The sequence below is a fragment of the Condylura cristata genome, unplaced genomic scaffold (assembly GCF_000260355.1).
Source record: "Condylura cristata isolate star-nosed mole 26May11 unplaced genomic scaffold, ConCri1.0 scaffold00011, whole genome shotgun sequence".
NCBI classification, from domain to species: domain Eukaryota; kingdom Metazoa; phylum Chordata; class Mammalia; order Eulipotyphla; family Talpidae; genus Condylura; species Condylura cristata.
The window spans coordinates 46,354,750-46,372,339 of NW_004567112.1; the positions used below are offsets into that span (position 1 = coordinate 46,354,750).

Consider the following 17,590-nt stretch of genomic DNA (forward strand, 5'->3'; position numbering starts at 1 on the left):
GCTTACTCTTAGGTATTTAATTCTTTTTGATGTGATAATGAATGAGATTATTTTCTTGATTTCTTTTTCTAGTTTATTGTTTGTACACAAGAATGCAGCCAGTTTTTTAATATTGATTTTGTTGTATACCACTTCACTCATTCATGGTTTTTAAGTATTTTTAATGCAGTCTTTGGAATTTTAATGTTAATTATTGTATGTTTTGCAAATAATGATATTCTTTTATATTATTATTATTTGCCACATTGCACTAGCTAGGACTTGAATAGTAGTGGCGACAGTGGACATTCTTGTGATGTTAATCTGATCTTAGAGGAAAAGATTTTAATTTTTCACCATTGAGTATATTGGCTGTGGGCTTTTTCATATATGGCCTTTATTTTGTTGAGGTCTATGCCTTTACCTATTTTCTTTAGAATTTTACAATAAATGGATGGATGTTGAATCTTGTCAAATGTTTTCTCTACATCTGTTGATATGATCATATGATTTACTTTGTTCATGTGGTAAATTACATTGATTTGCTGATGCTGAGCCACCCTGCATCCTTGAAATAAATCCTATCCCTGAACTTTATGTTTTGGGTTCTTTTTTTGTTTTGTTTTGGGTTCTTAGTCATTTAAGTACTGTGTGATAAGCTCTTTATGTGAATTGTTTGAGTTTACCTTCCATACTAGTGTAGAGGAGAGTTATCATTATTTTCACTTTATGGTGATTAAAACAGGAGCCCAGTGAGATCACATGACTTGTCTGGAGTCGCAAACCTGCAAGCAGGGATCTCCAACTTTTTAGCCAAGTAGTTTGACAGCAGAATCAGCATCTTTGAACATCAACCAAGTCTGTGTGGCCTAGGGATCGGTTTCACTTTGTCACTTACCCACAAGTATATAAGTGAATAAATCTAGTGTAAACATTTGACAGCTTCTTTAGCAATTTCTCATTACTCTCTGTCCAAGCAAGTGCTGGGCAGATTCATCTTCCAAACTAGTTGTTGGCCTGTTTGGGTGTTGTCAGATTTACATGGTAAGGTGTATATGCTGACCTGTGTTCTGGTCATTTGTAATAGGACTTGCATAAGGAGTGTGTGTCAGTCCACTGTAGAATGGTACCGAGGGGCTGTCGATACATTAAAGCTGGCTTGTAAGGCACTATAGGTTAATAATATTTGTTATCATTACAGTCATTTTCAACTTCAACATTTTTTGAGTTCTTGCCCTGAAAGTCATCCTTTTTGCTGTTTTCTTTCCCCATCCTCAACAGTCTTATAGCAATGGCCTGAACATAGTATTTGTGACAGATTAGCACAGTTGCACAGGCTAGTAAAGATTCTGCTCTGATCCCTGTGTACTTAGTGACATGCTGGGCTACTGAAATGGAATAAATAAGAACTTTAACATGTTGACTTTTTTTTTTTATTATTCATATAGAACTGGGGTATAAGTGAGAGGTGCAGGGGCAGTGAGAGACTTCGCCAGAGACAGAGTGGGGAGCAGAACAGGCAGATTGATGAAGTACGCTGCTGAGGGCAGCAGTGGGCAGGTCAGGAGAGGTCTGCCGGGCCATGTGGATCGCCTCCAGGGCCAGGGATTTAACCCACACTGAAGTGTCTGCGGCAAGCTTGCAGTGCTGCATCCTAACCCATTGCGCCACCAGAGAGAGCCCCTTATTGACTATTAATGCTTTAACTATAGTATATAAGCTAATGAGCAATATGTGGAAGAAGCAACAAATAATCCATTTCTTCCACAGTATAAATGGAGTACTTCATTCTTAGGCATGTAGTTGAAATCATCTCCCTAGTTCTGGAGAAGAAATGAAGACATATATACAACTTGGCTGCATATTTCACCCACTCCTGCAGTTCTGGAACTTCAGTCTTAACACAGCACCACTGAAGACAGTGGTTTGCTTTGGTAAACCTATTGGTATGAATTATACTCAAACTAATGCTTAAAGAAGTATTCACCATCAGTCCTGTATTGTGAGAACTCCCAGAACTATCCATGTGGGTAGAGATCACCCTTATAAAGGACAGTGGAGAAATAACAGGATTCTGTTCAGTTGTCTGATTTTGTTGGATGACTCCTGTTATTTTAACTGTGATTTCAGATGCTGTTTTCAACTGACAGGTTAAGATTAAAATTTAGATTGTAAATGATAGAATAACATTTAAGTAACTAGATAACACATTTAAATTGATTCCTAAATTTGAGTAATACACAAGACATATCTGGATTTTTTTTACATTAGAGCTTGAAGATTTTTTAGTTTTATGATTTTTTGTTGTTGTTATCAAAAGAATTCATCAAAGGCCTTCCCTAGTGGTACAACCAGTTAAAGTGCAGCACTATGAGGCTATTTGCAGTCACAGCAGCATGAATTGGATCCACAGCCAGAGAGGTGACCCACATGGCACAGTAGACCTCTTCTGTCCTGCCCTTTATTCCCCTCAGCAGTTCTGTTCCTTGTTCTGCCTGTTCTGTTCCCCATTCTGTCTCTGGTGAATCCTTTCATGTCTCCCACCACCACAACTCTGGCCTACACCCCAGCTCTTGTTTGCATAAATAAAAGCTTTAAAAAAAAAAAAAGTTTGCTTATGAAATTTTTTGTCTTGGTATTATGTTGAACTTTCTTTTGGTTTTTTCCTTTATGTAAGGCTGTTATCAAGTAGATGTGTTTTTTCCTTTGAAAACTGTCCTTTTTCTTCTTCTTGTCAGATCCTGAATTGCATCATCCTACATGTTTAAGGTTTTTAGCACTTTAATGTTCTCATTATCACTGAGTGCAGTTGAACTTTGAATTATTTTTTTAATACTATCTCTTGATCTCTATTGCTGATAAAGAATAGAAGCACTAATCATTCAGATTGGAATCTCTTATCAAATTTGTGCCCAGGTTGTGATCCTAGTGGGTCAGAAAAAACTGTTTCCTTTATTTGCATAAAATTGTGGTCATTTAGAGTATGGCTGCCTAAATATGTGTTGACGACCAACAAATATTTTCTTTTTAGCATTTGTCTTGAAGGATTTGATGCATTCTTCCTCCTCTCCATTGCCCCCCACTCCTCTCTCCCTATTTTATTTCCTAGTTTTTTATATGTTGAAATCTTGATAGGATGTGGAAAGAATGATGGAGATAGGCTTTGTACTCTGTCCTCCCATTAATAGGCATCAAGTGACTACTGCTGGTAGAGGGCAAAATAGCAAACACTTGTTAAAGTGCATAAAGTTATGCCAAATTCACTATTTCTACACATAGCAATCAGAACCTTACTGAATAGGAAAATGAACACAGATATTTGATTTTCGTCGGTCGTCAACTAAACAAATATACAAAACACTAAGACAAGACTTCCTTCTTTGGGCAGTTTATTGAGTTAAAATTTAACCTTGATTGATTTAGTTAGTGTTTGAAATGCAGCTTTGTTTCTGAATTTGTGTGCATTTAAGTATGCTGTCATTTTCAACACAGCTCATACTCTGGCAATTGAACTTAACCCATTTTCAACACAGCTCATACTCTGGCAATTGAACTTAACCCATGTTATCAGTACATGGTGCCTGACCTTTTCTTTTATAAAAAATTTTCTCTAATGTTAGATTGGATACAGTATCTTAGATACAGTATCTCAACCTCTTGATTGAGATTTTATGTTTTGGGGGCCTGGAACTTTGTTCTTCTAATGGTTTTTCTTTGGCTTTTCAGATGTCTCAATGCTTTTCAGATGTCTTGGAGGCAGAGTAGCTGCCCCAGTTTAGAATAAAGTGTTTAAAATTTAGCAAAAGGAGGCTCTTTGGTAAAGAACATTGTTAGGCGCCCTTAACCCATTGTTAAGTTAGAGACTTTCACAAGCTTCCACAGCATGTTCCTCACATTATTCAGGAGTACTAAAGTGGCTTTTTTATTAGTGGTCTTTGCCTAGAAATAAATAACTATTCCAAAGTGTTGAAAAATTATTTTAGAGCCTTGGCTTCTCATAGTCAGTGGCAAGGACATTTTGAAAGATTAGAGCAAGACAAACCTCTTCAGCATCTCCCTCCTTTGAAAATTGTGTTTCTTTCCTGGAAAAGAATAGCAAAGGTAACCAGGTGCTTCTGTGAAACACAGACCCTGCTGATTATTAGAATTATTTCTCTTAATTAAGGTTTAATAAACATACCATGAAATGCATCCCTTAAAAGTCTACCATTCCATCGGTTTTCAATAGGTTGTATAAAATGTTAAACTACCTAGTTTCAGAACATTTTCATCACTCCAGAAAGAAACCGTATTAACATTAGTAATCATTTCCCATTCTTTCCCTGCCCCCAGAACCTGCCAGACACTAATCTGCTTTCTCTCTCAGTTCTGTTTTATATTGCATCTAAATCTGTTGTCTTTGTAACTTAATGGTTAGGTGAAATGGGTGTGGGAAAGGGCACTAGCACATAATCTATGTGAATAAACTTTTAGGGCCTTTTGTTTCATTTCTAGTCCTCATTTGCAAAGGAATAAACTTTTAGGGCCTTTTGTTTCATTTCTAGTCCTTATTTGCAAAGGAAAGGTGTTGAGTCTAGTTCTCTTACTGTTTTACTGGTGACCAGAAATACTGAGTGTCTGATGATGCATTGTGCAAGAGCCAGAGTCTGACCTGACCATAACAGTTCCAGCAAACATCTTTTTGAAGCCTAAGTGCAGAATCAGCATAAGATTTACAGCTTTTCTCTCTACCTTTGTGTTCTGTTACTAGGAATAATCAGAATTCAAATAATATAGGACTTTGTCAAAACCAGAAAAACAGGTAGTTGAAACAGATTGCAGGCTTGGGTATATGTGTCAAATATGACTTAAATGAATACTTTGGATTCCTGCCCATTATGCTAGTTTGAGATCTTGAAGTATGTGAGTTTTGAAGATGAGTAGGGATTAATTAAAGGGGGGAGGAGTACCAATCCTTTCCAGTTATATTTGACCATAGTACGAGAGTAAAGACGTTGAGGAGCACTGTTGAAATGTGGAGTATGTAAGGGAGCCAGGAACTGCTTACATGGGTGCTCTCAGCTGGTAATAAAAATTTATTAACTGAGTGTGTGTTCTTTGATGCTCAACTCTCCTGGTGTGTACCAAACAATTTCTTTAAATGCTTGCGTCCTGGATCTTGGCCCAAAATTTTCCATTTCTGTAGCTGTGTTCTTCTGAGTGCTTTATGTGGCTCTCTTTTGTAGAATTGCTGGCCTGGCATTGCAGGAACTGGCATGTTTCTAAATCACTGATGGGGGTAGGGAGGATGGAGTTCCCAGAATCATGGTTATTAGCATGAGGGATGGGGGAGCTAGTAAATGTGTACCGAAAATTAAATTGCCAGACTGGGGAGTGGTGTCAGACCTTCCACCAAAAAAAAAAAAAAAAAAAAAGGTGTTAGTTGCTAAATGTAGGCTGCCTTTGTCTCTTCTCCTGGCTCTTCTGTTTTGCAAAAATACTCTGATGACTTGGAATTGATGTAGCTCTGAGGCCTTCCAACTTGTAAAGGAGTGATTACTGATTAATTCCTCAAAATGTTGCAGTTTAAATAAGAGTGCTTAGAATAGAATCCATTTGAAACAAATTCCCTTTTTTTTTTTAAGAGACTGATTTTCTTCAACTATGGTTAGGTTTCTCTGTTAATACATATATTGGGAGGAGGATTTACAGAAGAATATTTATCCCTTTTTTGCCCTGTTGGGTCCCAAGACTTTGCTGTAGTTACCTCTTAGCCATATGGTTTCTTTCTTTCCAGTAACTGATTCTGTGTAAACGAATCCACGTGTATCTGTAGTGCTTTTTAAATGGTACATCGGGAGCCTTTCATAACACCTAAAAAGGTGACATGATATTTCTTTTAAGTGAGTTGAACTTCTCTGCTGTAGGAAAAAAACTCGCCCAGATACTTCAATAATAAACCTTTCTGAGATGTGTTGACCTGCAGAACTAGTTGTGTTGAATTGATACACATACCCTGGAATTGGACTTGTCCTCTATGTGTAAAGGAGGATTGTATTCTAGTGAATGCAGCAACTTGGGGTTGATTCTAAAATAGCAAAATAATCTTTGTTAATCTTTGAAATAACACTTTTCTAAGAAAACCTTTTGATGTAATAGTCATATTTGCTTTTATAGTTTCTACTGAGTTCTTCTGTTTTGTGCTTCTTGGGATTTGCTTCATAGTTAAAAATAGAGTTCTAATTAAAATGGGCACCCCTTCTGGAATTAAGAATTATACTTCAATTAGTAAACTTCCTGTTTCCTTAACTTTTTGTTTTGTTTTGTTTTTTGAACAGCAAGCCAGGGCAGAACAGGAAGAAGAATTCATCAGTAATACCTTATTCAAGAAAATCCAGGCTTTACAGAAGGAGAAAGAAACCCTTGCTGTAAATTATGAGAAGGAGGAAGAGTTTCTTACTAATGAGCTCTCCAGAAAATTGATGCAGGTAAATTATCTTTTCCACCCTCTCATCTATCCTGCCTGTTTTCCTCTCTAGGAATAAAGTGACTTTGATAGAGCACTTTGCTCAAACCATTTGCTGATGAGGTTGTAGCAAAAGTTTTTTGGAGATTAAAAATATCAGGTAAAGACAGCAACCGATGATGCTAAAGACTGTGTTTGTTTCAGTAGCTCATCTTTTTAGATAAGGTAAGATATTTATGCCTTGAGCATTTCAAGAAATTGCTATGATGACCCCATGGCTTTAGCATAAGAGTAAATGCTGTGTAAAGTATTTTGGAAATAATAAGGATTAATACCAAATGTGATGGGGTTTTTTTTTTCCCTTTTATTCTGAATCGATAATGAATACATAGAAATGTTTTTGACAGCCAGAAGTGCATATTTTGTGCTAAAATATGAGAATATAAAGTGAAATGTCAACTTTGGGGAGAAAATAAGAAATCTGTTACAGTTAATCACACACAATCAACTGTGTTTAAATAGATGAACATATTATGCTACTGAATAAGTATCAGACCACTTGTCAAACTTAACATTAACCACTAGCAGTATGTAGAATATTCACTGCACAAAAAGTGTGGAAGGATTTACTTTTCTAGTTCAAAGCATGCCAAGTACACAAGTGAAATTTGTGTGGGGAAATAGTTTGTGAGTTAGTTTGAACTTAAGTAATAAGTAAGCTATTGTTCTATTTAGCACAGCTTGTTCAAAATTGGAAACATACAAAAAAAATTACACCAAAGAACATTTCTACCATGATGGCAAGGTAGAAAACACCCACTTGAATTTTCTGTCTATGACATTGCTAGCAGTATCATTCATTAATTTTGTTGAAGTATGTGTGTGAGTGAGGTTGTCATAAGTGTATTTGAGGTTTTTAAGTAAATGTCCTACATATTTATCTTACCCTCCAACATAGTTAATCAATCCTGCAAGAGAAGACACTTTATGCTAAAATCATACAATGGTCCAGATAACTTTTACCTCATTTTTCAGCCTACTTTGTGAATAAAGATGCTATTACAAATTTATACAAAATTACTCACCTGACCCTTGAACAATATGTGATAGGGGAGCTGATTTCCCATACAGTTGAAAATTTAAGTTTAATTTTTGACTATTCAAAAACATTACAAATAGCTTATACCACTAACATAGCCAGCAGACTAACACATATTTTGTATGTTTCATATATATATATATATATATGTGTGTGTGTGTGTGTGTGTTCTTACTGTATGATAATAAAGTAAGCTAGTGAAAAGAAAAATGTTAGGAAATCACAGTTAAGAGGAAATGCATTTATAGTACTATATTGTGTTGGCCAATACTGTAAGTTACTTGTCAATAAGAAAACCTAGGTATGAGTAGATCTGCTCAGTTCAGACTCTTGTTCAAGGGTGACCTGTATATAGCTATTAAAATGTGAGTAGAGGTACATATATATTGTCTAACAGATGTATGACAAAGTTTCTGCACTAAAACTATTTTAAGTGCATTCTAATTTAGAGGTGGAAATGTAGAAGGTTAGTTTGATACTTGACCGGTCTTACTTTGGTAGCCTGAAATGACTTGCTCTATGTGTTGCTGCTAGAATTACAGGGATACAGTTATGGCTTAGTTGGTTGTTTAAGTTTAGTGTGTAATCAGCTACCCTAATTTTCAACACTGCAAGAAACATTGTTTTGTTTTCCACTGATGTGGCTTAGTATTTGGAGTCTTTGACCAAAGTACATTATAAAGCAGTCAAAAAGAAGTCAGTCATGCTCCTTTTTCTGTGAAGATTATCTCACTATTGCTGGTTTTATAGTGTGTGTTACTTTAAAAAAAATGTTAATTGAAGTAACAGTATTACTATAAAAGTTTTAGTGTGCATCACTGTCTTGATACAGTAGGTTGGGTTCAGTGTGGTGTGTAGCTTATACCCAGCCTCTAATACCCCGTCTACTTCCCAAGGATATTAATGTTCCTTAAAATAGGTATTAAATAAGGATGAAACACAAGAGCCATGTAACCAGAAAAGGAAGTTAATTAATAGTAATACTGTGACATAAGAAGACTCAAACTGAACGTTTAAGATCTTAGCATTCTATAACTAAAGTCATAACCTAGAACAATAGAATTTTTTAATAATTGTATTAAAAAGGTTATATTTGGCTAAGAAGAGATTTTTCACATATTAAATGTTGTGGGAGTAGTGGATCTTCTAGAAAAAATTAAAAATAATGCATAAACTGAATAAGGCTATAGTTTGGCATTGCCAAAAGTAACATGTAATGTGTAGTACTAGTTTTCATGTGACCATGTCTTGTGTCCTTAGTCAAAACAGAGATTATAGTATGAAAGTATGAGGCAGTTATTAAGGAAACCTTGGATGGGTCTAGCTCATGAGTGACTTAACTTACAAATTTAGACAAATGGGTAGACAGCACATCCATGATAAACATGAATTTCAGCTTCTCCAGATTTTTTTAAATTGTGGTAAATATACATTACATGAAATTAGTAACTTCAACCATTTTTGAGGACATAATTTATTAGCTTTAAATATTTTCACATGGTTGTACATTCTTCACTACTTTTTCAGACTGAAATTCTGTACCCATCCCTTCCCCCAATCCCATTCTCCTTTGTTAGACTTTTAAAAGGAAAAATAAGCCAGGTACTTTGACGTTGAGGTCTCCAGCAAATTGTAGGTATCACAACATACCATTTAGAAATAAATAAACCTCTCCTAGGATACGGTCATGCCCACCTTCCCCTTTCCCTCCCCAACACCTCCATCCAGGCTTTCCACTTTTCCACTATGTACAGTAAGTCCTCACTTAACTTTGTCTATAGGTTCTTGGAAACTGTGATTTTTAAGTGAAACAGAATAACATTCTGTCAAATCGCCTGGGATGTTTTTTTCTTCACTTTATAATGAAAGATGTTAAATGAAACGTTACTTGTGGAGGACGAGGACCTGCTGTTACTTCTTTAAGGCCTCATGTTTTCTGCCACCCAGTGAGGAAGAACTGATCTCCATCTGGAAGATTTTGAGAGTAATTGGTACCAATAGACTTTACCAACTGTGTGATTAATTTAATATGGCCCTCTAGGGTGTTTGCTTCTGGATAGGACCTTGTTATGAAAAGCCTGTTAAGAGAAACGGTACTGCAGTTGTCACTGATAGAGAAATGAATGAATTGACCTGTTCACCTGAAAGTGCTGATTTGCCTTTTTCACCAGAAAGGCAACTGGACAGCCTATTTGTGTTTTGTCACCATGTTTTGGCTATGTTCTGACTGATTGCACTGGTGTTTTTGTGTGCATTTCAAAAGAGTTCTTTGGTCCTGAGATGACTGATATGAAGGAGATACCTCCTTTCCCACCTTCAATAGTATCTAATATCTTTAAATCAGAAGAAAATTTATTTAGGGTAGATGGAAGGGAATTTTTTATAGCCATTTTAGAAGACCAAGTTTGAGAGGGAGATGGCTTAAATACCTTCACATTTGTTAATTGTCTCTGCAACAAAAAATACGAAACAAATATAAATGTGTTCTTTTTAAAATTTTTTTTTCTTTTTAAAGATTTTATTTATGCTACAGAAATGGGGTACAGCCAGAGGTGTAGGGGCAGTGAGAGGATTCACCAGAGCAGGGTGGGGAGCAGAGCAAGCGGGTTGACAAAGTACACTGCTGAGGAGAGCAGCAGGTGAGAAGGGAGAGGTCTGCTGCTCCATGTGGATCACCTCTGGGGTGGGGATCGAACTTGCCACAGCTCACTAACCTTCACTATGCAGTGTTACAACCCACTGTACCATCAGGGAGGTCCCCATAAATGTGTTCTTTATTAAAGCCTTTTTGGCTTTAATTTTTGGGGCTAGTAATACTGGTCAGAATAATTTCTATAACCAGATAATTTACAAAATAATTGGCAGATTTAGTTTTTCAATGTTGCTTTTCATTTCAAATGATCTGAACCGCAGCTTTGTCTGTTTGTTTCTTTTCATGGAACCAAGAGTTTACGCATAATGTTCACAATACAATGCAAAGAACTCCTGGGGTGTTTTTAATGCATTTTAAATGCTGCAGCCACCAGAGTCCAAATTATAAGCCAGAATTGTCCTCTTAGTAGCATGCCACAAATCTCAGTCCAACATAATTTGCATTATGATTAGTAACTGTAATAAACTTGACAAAGTTTCGTTCAAAATGGTTTTATGTCTATTGGCATGGCAAGACTTTTAATGTAACAGCTGGGGCTCCCAAAAGTTCAGGGATTATTAGAAGCTCCCCATACTGATGTCTTTGACCAAATGTGAGAAAGTGCAGGTAGATAGAGAGAAAGTAATGGTAAAGGAAAACTAAAAGAATAGGCTTTGTGATTTCTGGTTGGAAAAGTGAATCTTGGTTATTAAAGGGTACTTGGCTCTATTGTATATGGAATTCAGTTATCCCTGGGAACATTTTTCAAATTATTTTAATACTTTGTTATAAATATTGCAATATTTTGCATTTCTTGAGTAGGTTCTTCATTTTTGGAAGTTACAGTTAGCCTGATCAGTTACTTCCTTAAAATATAGAATGATATCCTTTTGCTATCTTTTTTCCTCTTTATGCATAAACTAGATGAAGATTTTCATTTTAACTTACATTAATGTCTCAGAATGAGTTCTTTCATTGGGCTGAATATGTTACAGAGCAGAGAAAGGGGCACCAGAATCTTAAATAGACTGCCATCTACTGCATCAAGACAAAACATATAAGACTTTTAATAGAAAGGAACTTTAATACAATTAGTGTGCCATAAGAAGAGACAAAGAATGAAGTTTCTAAATCAAACGCCCAAAGTTACCCGTGCCCTCATGGGTAAAAGTCTTCTCAAAAAGGGGTTGGCTTTCCAAAGCAAGGTCTGAAAGCGCACCACAGTCTAAAGCACCTTCCAGCAGGGACCCATAGAAAAGGGTAAGAAGTGAGTGACCAGACAAGTCTGAGAGGAAAAAAGCAAAATCAAAGTCAACATAAAGCTGCCACCATTAACCTCCCCATGGTCCCTCACACACATCTCTTTTAACTAGACCAGTATTAAGAAACAAGAGCCGCTTCTTCACATGTCTCTGCTCCATGTACCACCCAAGTCTCCTGGTTTTCCATCTTGCTTCCTTCGTCTTCATTACTCTGAGAAGAGTTTCTTTCCCAAAGAGACAAAGATGCTTGGTTATATCCAAAAGCATTATCTTTATTTAAAGAAAGGGAAAAAATGGTTGCATAGACATAAGTACTCTTGGGACTAGAGCAGCATTTTGCCAGGACAGGACTTGTTTTATTGATAATATATTATTTAGGGGTTTGGGCTGCATTCCTTTGTGAAATTGTTTTCTATTGTTAAATCAGTCACTTATAGGATATGAATTTCTAATACTCTTCAGTCTCCCCACCTCTATTCCATACCTATGGAGATTTTCTATAGCAGTCCCTCCTTAAGGATTTTTTTCATTTCTATCACTAGTTAACAACTGTGTTAATCATTTCTAACCCCCATACCTCCTTACTTGTGAAGTCCCCATTCCAAATTGTCTACATTAAGCTTCCATCAGATTGACTCCAGATCCTAAAGGATTTCTTCACCTTATTGGTAGACCATCTCATTTTAACCTTTTTTTAACTTCTTTAAAACTTAATACAGCAATATCTTGCTGTTGAAAATTTAGGAAACTGAAATGGAGTCTGAGATGTGAGTGGATGGGACGATCTCGTGTTGTTCTGGGGCCATCTGCTCAGAAGTGGGCACTCATCCTCAAGGCTGAGAATGCTGACAAGGAAATTTGGAAGGACCTAGCATTTTTCTCTTGCAAAAGTTTTATTAATTTCCTCTTTAGAAAATTTAAATAGACTGGATAATTCAGGTACACCTTAATGAGGATAAGAAAAAGCATCCTAGATAGGATGCTTTAAAATTTCATGAAAAGCAATAAAGAACTAATGAGATAGTAAACTGTTGAGCTGGGATCTGGATCTGGATCTGGAGATGAGAATTGAGAACAGACACCTGCATCCAAGGCTGCTTTTGTCATGAGAGCATTTGCTCCTCTTTAAGAGACCGCTGAGAAACTGAGCTGTGCTTTTTTGGTAGTTATATAGATTTGGTGTCAAAGCTTGACAGGCCTAGAATGGGGCAGTGATAAATCACCCCTCCTTTAAGCTGGAATCATGAAGAACTATACCCTCTTTTCCCTTATAATCAGAGTGAATCCATTGTTTATCATCTAGATGAACCACAGAACATGAAGCTTGACTTTGAATTGAGACAGACTCAGATTTAGGTACCTGGCAGGGACAGTGGAATTTTGGGGAGGAAGATAACTATCATTCTACACCACAATTTTTGCCTACCAAAAAAAAAAAAGTGTATTGTGTAGCACATAATAAATCATAAATAGAAATAATGGAATATACATAGATATTGGTATGATCAGATATATATTACAAAGAACCACTTACTACAATCAAAGTAATAAAAGTCAAGCTTGAAATCTTTAAGAAACTGGAAAATACATCATACTTGCAGGCATTCAAAAGTGAATTTTGAATAGCTATATTGTGATAATATATTTGAAATTTTGGATGAAATGGACAAATTCTCAGAAAAACATAACTTTCCAGGGCTCACTGTCAAATAGCCTTCCTGAAAAAATAATGTAGGCTCATGGGTGAGAGTGAGGTGTTGTAAAGGATCTGGGGTTTGATGACCTGTGTATAGATCATGTGGAGCTTTTTTGACTTTGACTTTCCTGAGATGACAGTCCCTGGGCAGGTTTTGAAAGTAGTGCAGTTATCTTTGTCAAAAGGGAGTATGGAGGAAGAAGGTGGAGGAGGAAGGTGTGAGCTAGGTCCTCTATTAAATGGATAGTCCATAATAGATAACTGAGAGATGGGATGGGTTGTAGTGAATTTGCTGATCTCTAGATGCTGGGTATGTTTTGAAGGAACAACCTATAGAATTTGAGGCTGGATTAGAAGTAGATAGGAGAAAAAGGATCAAGGGAGATGTAGAGATGATGGCCTTGAGGACTAGAATGATAGTTGCCATGGGGAAGGCAGCAAGTCGAATAGACTCAGAGTAAGGAGGTCAGAAGTTTAATTGAGATGTCAAGACATCCAAGTAGAGATTGTTTTGTTGTTGTTGTCGTTGAGGATTTATTATTTACTTGTGCATATAAGAGCAAGGGTGTGGGCCAGAGGTGCAGGGGTTGGGGAGGCAGTGAGAGGATTCACCAGAGGCAGAATGGGGAGAAGAACAGGTGGATTGACTAAAGTAGACTGCTGAGGGGAGCAGCAGGTGAGACAGGAGAGTTCTGCTGTGCCATGTAGGTTAGCTCCCTAGCCAGGGATCAACCTTGTGCTTCAGTGGCTGCTGAGAGCTTCATAGTCCTGTGACTTAACCCATTTTACTACCAGGGAAGCTCTCAAATGGAGATTGTAAGATAACTGACACAAAAAGTTCTCTGTGGTGAAGTCTGTAGTAGAGATAAAATTTGGTAGTGTTGTCATAATCCCTAGAAAAGACCAAAGGCACATTTTAGGAAATATATAAAGTGAATGCAAAGACAACAGATTAGGAGAGGATATTTGGAATGAATATAACCAACAAGAAGCATAAATCAGTAAGAGAAGCAATCCAAATGAAAAATAGCAAAACACATTGACAGATTGTTTATTGGAATAGAGAGTCCTAAGACTAGTAAACATGAAGAGTACACAGCCCCATTAGTGGTCAGAAAACGCCAAATAAATCACAGCAAGAAGTTAACTAGAGAATTCTCATGCACCAATGTCATGAGAAATGGCGACGACTGTTTTGAAAGCAACTTGGCATTACCTAATGAGGTCGGAAATATTCATTGTCTGTGACCCAGCATTTCTACTCCTGGGCCTACATAATGTGTGAATATGTGCACCAGATGTGTAGAAAGATGTTCCTTGTGGCATTGTTCATAATAGTAAAAATCTGAAAATTGCCCAAGTACCCATCATTGTAGAGTGGATAAATGGTGATGTATGCATCCAGTGGGATAGTAAAAAGCAATAAAAATGCAAAGCATTATAAGAATCAGTTCTGTGGGTGACTGAAATCACAAAATCACTTACTGGAAGAAGCTAGACAGAAAAGAATACAAAGTTAAGCAAAACTAATGGTTAAAAATAAATACTTTGGTAGTAAAATTTTTTAAAGAGAAAGAATTCAAGGAAGTAAATACCACAAGAATCAGGGGAATGATTACCTCTAAGGGATCAGGAAAGGAAAGGATGTGCCAGGGTCTGGGCTCTGATGAGTGATGTTTCTTGATGTGGTTAATGGTTACCTGAGAGTACTATCTGTATAAACAACTGGCATCTTTTATACTTGCCTAATTTTGCTTATTTTGAGGCACAACAGGGGGGTGGAAATAGTTCATAGGAATTAGATTGTTTATCAAATCAGTATTTGCAGAGATGATTCTGTAGAGCATCTAGAACATGCTTGTGTCTTGGTCACTGCTGTCCTTGTATTTTACAGTCCTGGGAGGTTTACTGAGAAAGTACACGGGTGCTTCAGGACAGCAGCACACATCAGGAAGGAGGCCCAAGCCTTTGAAGCCTGAAATCTAGATTTTTACCATGGATCTTCCACTTGCCATGGTTATGTCTTTAAGCTGTTGACTTGTCCTTTGTAAACTGCAGGTGACAGCATCCACTATAGAGCTAGGGTGACTAAGGCTGTCATGTATGTAAAGTGCTTGGTGCATACTAAGTGCTGGAAGTGTAAGCTCCTTTTAGAAGTAATCAATAGAAAGGATGTGAAAAACTCATGAACTAGATGTTAAAATGTACATGAAGTACCACGTGCTCATCACACTTTGAGGGGGAGGATGCATTCTGCAAGGGCCTGTGGGAAGACACTGTGGAAGATATACTTTGAGTCATCTGCTGGTTTCACTAGGCTGGAGAGGAGGGATTCAGGCACAGGGGGCACTGTGGGTCCAGAGGCTAGGAGCAAAGGAAGTGTGCAGCAGTTTGTGTTGATGACTCAGTCTAACCAGCAGAGCCTGTGCTCTGTAAAGCCCTGGACCAGTGTCTCCAGATGTGTTTGCCAGACAATGTGTGTTTCATTTTTTAAATATTTTAAGGGCCCCTCCCTGGTAGTGCAATGAGTTAGGATGCAGCACTACAAGCTAGTGGCAACTGCTTCAGTGCAAGTTCGATCCCTGGCCCAGGAGGTGACCCACATGGCACAGCGGCCCTCTCCTGACCCACCTGCTGCTCCCCTCAGCAGTGTACTTCATCAACCTGCCTGTTTTGCTCTCTACTCTGTTTCTGAATCCTCTCACCACCTCTGCACTTCTGGCTTGTACCCCAGTTCTGTATGAATAAATAAATCTTTTTAAAAAGTTTAAAAATAAATATTTTAACAAAAATAGCCCTTAGTAAAATACATGCTATTTTCTGTTAACCCCAGTTGCCACCACTCCTGTGTTTGAATCTATCCATTCTTTGCTTGCTAGATGTCTGGACCCTGAAACCATATATGTTTGCAATGTCACTTACTACATGTATAATAGCACAAGGAGAGCATAGGGAATAGGGGCTGAATCATGGAAGAACTTGACCATCCTGTCTCTGAGTTCGAACTGTGCAGATAGTAGGGAGTCACTGAAAGGTCTTGAACAGCATGTTGAAATCATAGGGTTTGTCTGCTAGGAAGATCTACACCTGGACATAGCCTTCAAGAGGCTTTGGCAGTGGTCCAGAGAAGCAGAATAAAAGACCTGAACCAAACCACGGTCACAGCACAGAAAAAAGAGGGTGTGTTTGACAGCTATAATTTGGTGACTGATGAAATGTGAGGTATTGATTGAGAATAATGATGCCAGAAACAGAAGGGGGGATTAAGTGTGGGCCTAAGAGGCAGTAAGTGGTGATACACTGAGTTTGCAGGGGGAGATGTTCTGCTTAAGTAGCTCAGGAGAACTATTGAAAAATTAGTTTCTTCAGAGACTCAGTGTTCTGAGAGAAAGTTTGGAACTGTTTTTCCAAGTTCATGTTAATAACATGATAATTATTCTTGACAAACTGATGACTTAATGTGCCATGGCTTTTGTCTGTAGTGACCTTTGTAGTCCAGTGCAGGTAACTTTAGTCCTTGGTAGTTGGTAGTAAACCAAGGATGTTGGTTGAGGAACTGCAGATAGTACACAGAGAAATATTACTGTTGATATTGAAAATGGGGTGGTATAGAGAAGGTGATCCTAGGTTTACTCTCAGGATGCAGTGAGGGAAGCTAAGCTGCTGGCCAAAAGGCTTGCCTCCTTACCCTGGGCTGGATTGACAGCAAGCCCAGACATGTGAATTCATCCTGGGATTTGGCACTCCTGCCTGACTCATGGACTAACCTATGTGGGCACCACGGTAGTTCTCAGGTGAACAGTTTTCAGCAACTCTACCTGTTAGAAATTTGGACAAAATAAAAAGGCATTTCGTGATGAACTTTTGAACCTCTTCTCTAAGAGGCCTGATTTACTGAAGTGGCCACAGAACACCTTTGTAAATTATAAGACAGCCAACAATTACTGGTAATTGCGTGATGCTTATGGCTAACCTGTTTTAGACCAAATTAACGTTACACTTGTGTTTTTTTTTTATGATTTATTTATGCACATAAGAACTGGTGTACAGGCCAGAGACACAGGGGTGAGAGGATTCACCAGAAGCAGAGTGGGGAGCAGAACAGTCAGATTGATTGAAATATACTGCTGAGGGGAGCAGTGGGTGAGAGTGGGTGAGACACCACTACACTCCAAACCTGCCCTCTCTAAAAGGTTCTGCCATCTGTCGTATCAAGACAAAGCATGTAAGCCCATTTATGGAAAGGAACTTAAATACAATCAGTGTGCAATACAGAAAAGACAAAGAATATAGTTTCTAATTCAGACACCCAAAGTTATCCATCCCCTCATGGGTAAGAGTCTACCCAAAAGGGATTGGCCCAAAGCAAGGCCTGAAAGCCCTCCATAAGCCCAAAGTATCTTCTGGCAGGGACCCATAAAAAAGGGTTAGAAATGGCCAGACAAGTTGGGGAGGGAAAGAACAAAATGAAAAGCAA

General features: G+C 37.7%; 1 protein-coding gene across 1 annotated transcript in view; it reads left to right on the top strand.

The window, feature by feature from the left end:
• CCDC6 (coiled-coil domain containing 6) overlaps nucleotides 1–17,590 on the top strand; it is a 102,431-nt gene that overhangs the window by 41,580 nt on the left and 43,261 nt on the right. Inside the window, exon 2 of the mRNA XM_004680872.1 lies at nucleotides 6,297–6,446. Coding sequence (XP_004680929.1) covers nucleotides 6,297–6,446 — 150 coding nt within the window. The remainder of the gene's footprint in view (nucleotides 1–6,296; nucleotides 6,447–17,590) is intronic.